Source organism: Nicotiana attenuata, unplaced genomic scaffold (assembly GCF_001879085.1).
Source record: "Nicotiana attenuata strain UT unplaced genomic scaffold, NIATTr2, whole genome shotgun sequence".
Lineage (NCBI taxonomy): Eukaryota > Viridiplantae > Streptophyta > Magnoliopsida > Solanales > Solanaceae > Nicotiana > Nicotiana attenuata.
This window is the reverse complement of record NW_017671282.1, coordinates 288,443-292,514: the sequence shown is the minus strand read 5'-3', so window position 1 is coordinate 292,514 and position 4,072 is coordinate 288,443. Positions and strand designations below refer to the sequence as shown.

General features: G+C 35.9%; 1 protein-coding gene across 1 annotated transcript; it reads left to right on the top strand.

The window, feature by feature from the left end:
* Positions 1-1,277: 1,277 nt before the first annotated feature.
* On the top strand, positions 1,278-3,749 carry LOC109207272 (polyphenol oxidase E, chloroplastic-like). Its single transcript, XM_019370164.1, has 2 exons — positions 1,278-2,479; positions 2,971-3,749. The coding sequence occupies exons 1-2, from the start codon at positions 1,314-1,316 to the stop codon at positions 3,590-3,592; spliced, it is 1,788 nt and encodes a 595-aa protein (XP_019225709.1). The 5' UTR covers positions 1,278-1,313; the 3' UTR covers positions 3,593-3,749.
* The last annotated feature ends 323 nt before the right edge of the window (positions 3,750-4,072 follow it).

The window sequence follows — 4,072 nt, the reverse complement described above, 5'->3', positions numbered from 1 at the left end:
AGTGAGATGGCATGTCATCTGGCGTCCATCTCACGAAATGTCAAGCCACATAGGCTGATATTAGCCATGGTGGAATGCCCTAACGGAGGAGGGGTATTTTTGCACCAATTTTGTAACGTTAGGGGTAATAGTGGATCGAAAGCATAACGGAGGGCATAAGTGATCTTTTTCACATAGTAGAGAGGTAGTTTTGACCCTTTTCCCTTTATTTAAATTATGGATTTGCTTCCTTTTTCTTTTCTAGATCTTCATGTTTTATTTTATTGTGATTTTAATAATTTTCTCTTTTTATTCATCTAATGTCATTTTACTGATTTTAGAATTTTTTTAGAGTGATGGCATCAATAAGCATAATATTAATCTAGCTATGTATGAATTAAAGGGGTGTATTTGCTAATTTAAAATTTTGTTTCTATTTTATGTTTAATCACATTATTCAATAGAATTTGAATCAAGAGAATTAGATCCAATTAGTCACAACTTATTCAGTTCGGTGATCACTTACTTATTTATGCATAAAAAATCTTTTAAACTGAATTGAATTAATTCGAAAAGGACTGAACCGAACCGAACCAAATTATTTCAAAACGGATCAAACCGGCTGAACGTACACCCTAATTAAACCTCTTGCACTAATGAATAGTTTGCATTAAAGATAGTGGCACCCATAGCAATCAAATCCTGGATCTGCCTCTCAAGACCTACGTACCTTTGCCATAATTTTTTTTACTTGAATAATAGGAGAAAGGAGGGTCTAATCGATTTTACTAATGAATTTGGGTGGTTAGTAAATTTCGTTGGTAATCAACCATTTTTTCATCATACTCCGATCCTTTCATCTACACTTGACATCTTTCTCTGAATGACAGTTCATCTAATTAACTGAATGAGCCCCCTACATAGAAACCTTAGAATTTTGAAAGATTAAAGGATAATTTAACTACAAATGGTACCAACTCACATAAATTCCTAGGAGTAAAAACTAAGTTACAGACCAGATCTAGTAGTAATATAATGAATTCCTACAACTAGTTTGTTACTTTAATATTCTTCATTTCTTATGAACTAAAGCTGTAAGTTGACAAGCAATGAACCAGCTTTGGTGCTCTCACTAAAGTCTTCTTCGTGCCTGCAATTTGCCTATTACCATATGATCATCTTGAAATATTTAAACATTAAGAAATATTTCAGTAATTGCCCCAGCTAATTTGCTTCCTCCGTACTTTAATCCCAATGCTACTATATAAAGCACATTGAACAAGACAATCTGCATGAATTAACGGTACGTAATATCCTTTTCGAAATAAAAAGCTATGGCTTCTACTTTTCTCGCAACTTCATGCATTACCATCTCCACCCCGTCCAAATTTTCTCACAAACCATCCCAACTTTTCGTACATGCAAAATGTATCGATAACTATAAGTTGAATTGCAAAATAAAAAATAGCACTGCCAATCATGATGATGAAGGAAGAAATTTTCCAGGTAAAGTTGACAGAAGAAATGTCCTTCTTGGATTAGGAGGGTTTTATGGAGCAGCAAATTTTATCGGTATAGCCAACGTGCCATTTGCCTTAGGGCTTCCAGTACCAGCCCCTGACCTTTCAACATGTAGTACAGCAAGTCTTGCTGATGGTTCACCTATACCCTTCAATTGTTGTCCACCACTCCCTAAAAAAGACCTTACTAATATCCCTACTTATCAACTTCCTTCTGTGTCTAAGCTTAAGGTTCGACCAGCTGCACATAGTGTGGATCAAGACTACATAACCAAATACTCTACTGCTATTCAAAGAATGAAGTCATTGGACAAAGATGATCCATTGAACTTCATGCAACAAGCCAATATCCATTGCGCTTATTGCAACACTGGTTACAAAGAACTAGGGTTTCCAGGCGTGCCGTTGCAAGTTCACTTCTCGTGGCTATTTTTCCCTTTCCATAGATGGTACTTGTACTTCTTTGAAAGAATTCTTGGGTCATTAATAGGTGATGACACTTTTGCTTTGCCATTTTGGAACTACGATACTCAAGTTGGCATGCAAATGCCATCTTTGTACAATGTTGTTAATTCACCATTGTACGATTCAAATCGCAACCAAAACCATTTTCCTCCTAATGTCATCGACTTAGGGTTCACTACAATCGACCTCGATGCCACTGATGAACAAAAAATCAACAATAATCTCACTATGATGTATCGTCAAATGATCACGAATGCCCCTTGTCCTCAGCTTTTCTTTGGAAACCCGATACGTGGAGGGGAACAACCTATCCGCGGTATGGGTACTATTGAGAATATCCCACACAATGCGGTGCATCGATGGGTTGGTAATCCAAATAATAAGTTCAGGGAGAACATGGGGACTTTTTATTCAGCTGCTCGGGATCCTATCTTCTATGCCCATCATGCCAATATTGACAGGATGTGGACAATATGGAAGACTTTAGGAGGCAAACGCCATGACTTCAATGACAGGTATTATTTAAGTGCGTGTAATTATATATCTTATTTAAAAGCTTAGATTTATCTATTAAAGAGAGATCACATTTTCATTATTTGATCCTCCTTTTCCTCGTTCCATGGCATGATTCGGAGTGCGAGGGTCAATATTACATGCTACATGGCAAGGTTCAGAGTACGACAGTCAAAGTAGTTAACATATTTTGTGTGAATTCACATGTAATTCTCCAAATTTTTGGAAATAAATTTGCATATCTAGAAACTGCATAAAAAGTACAATAAGTCATACTTACAGTTAATAATGCAAAGTATTTAAGAAAAACGTGGTCAAAGAAAAACCCTCTTAACTCCATAAGTATTAATATTACCACATAAATTGAAGCACAGGGAGAGTGTGTGTATATATATATATATATATATATATATATATATATATATATATATATATATATATATATATTATATCAACGCGCCTCTGACGTTTGGAATTGATATTCTTTTTCCAGGGATTGGCTAGATAGTGCCTTCTTGTTCTATGATGAAAACCGCAACCTTGTCAAAGTGACGGTCCAAGATTGCTTAAACGTCGAGAAACTAGGATACATGTACCAAGATGTGCCTATCCCATGGAGGAATTTCAGGCCAACTCCACCTAAGAAAAAGGTCAAGAAGAATGCCAAGAGTGTGAAACCAGCCACCAAAATCTTCCCATCTAGATTGAATAAAACTTTGTCATTTTCGATCCAGAGACCTAAGATCTCAAGAAGTAATGAAGATAAGGAAAGGGAAGAGGAGCTGCTCGTCTTCAACAACATGAAATTCGACGAAAATGAATACATAAGATTTGATGTTTTCATCAATGAAGACGAAGACGTGAAGGCGAAGGTTCTCGACAGGGCAGAGTATGTTGGTAGCTTTGCAAACTTGCCTCATATGCATAATGAAGCTGGTGATCAGAACACAGCAGCCACAATTCCAGCTACTATGAGTTTGGCGATCACTGAGATTTTAGAGGACTGTGGGCTTGAAGATGAGGAAGAAATTGTAGTGATTCTTGTGCCACACTCTGGAGGCAAAGAGATCACTATTGGCAGCGTGGAGATTAACACTGTTGCTTGTGCAACTTGAAGTTCTCTGCGTGCTCCTATAAATCTGCATTATGTATTACGTAATCTCTTTTTCGTTTTGGTTGTTTCTCTTCCCCCTCTTTTCTTTTGCCTTCTATTGTACATTTTCTGGTTTGACTTTAATGTTTTTCGTAATAAGATTTTTTATCTTGCAAGTACTTCTGAAGCTGTAGATTCAATAACTAATGATATAAAATACTATGAAAATCATGTAACTTAAAATTTAATTGCACGTATGTGTCAACGACAAAGATAAGTTGGTAATTTAGAAAAAAGCTATTACAGCGATGTTAATAAAAGCCTAGCTATTACAAATTATTAAACTACATAATGTAGAAAAGGAAGTGCATTAATAATGTAATGTTTTTTTTATACAATAGCAGCATATACAACTTTTAATCAAACATATTGTATATAATATATGATAGGAATGGATGGGGTTGGCCCATGTCTGCAACGACCCGATCGGTCATTTTGAGAA

Coding starts and splice junctions, on each gene's coding strand:
- LOC109207272 (XM_019370164.1), top strand. CDS start 1,314: ATGGCTTCTACTTTTCTCGCAACTTCATGCATTACCATCTCCACCCCG. Junction 2,480..2,970: donor CGCCATGACTTCAATGACAG/GTATTATTTAAG, acceptor TTCTTTTTCCAG/GGATTGGCTAGATAGTGCCT.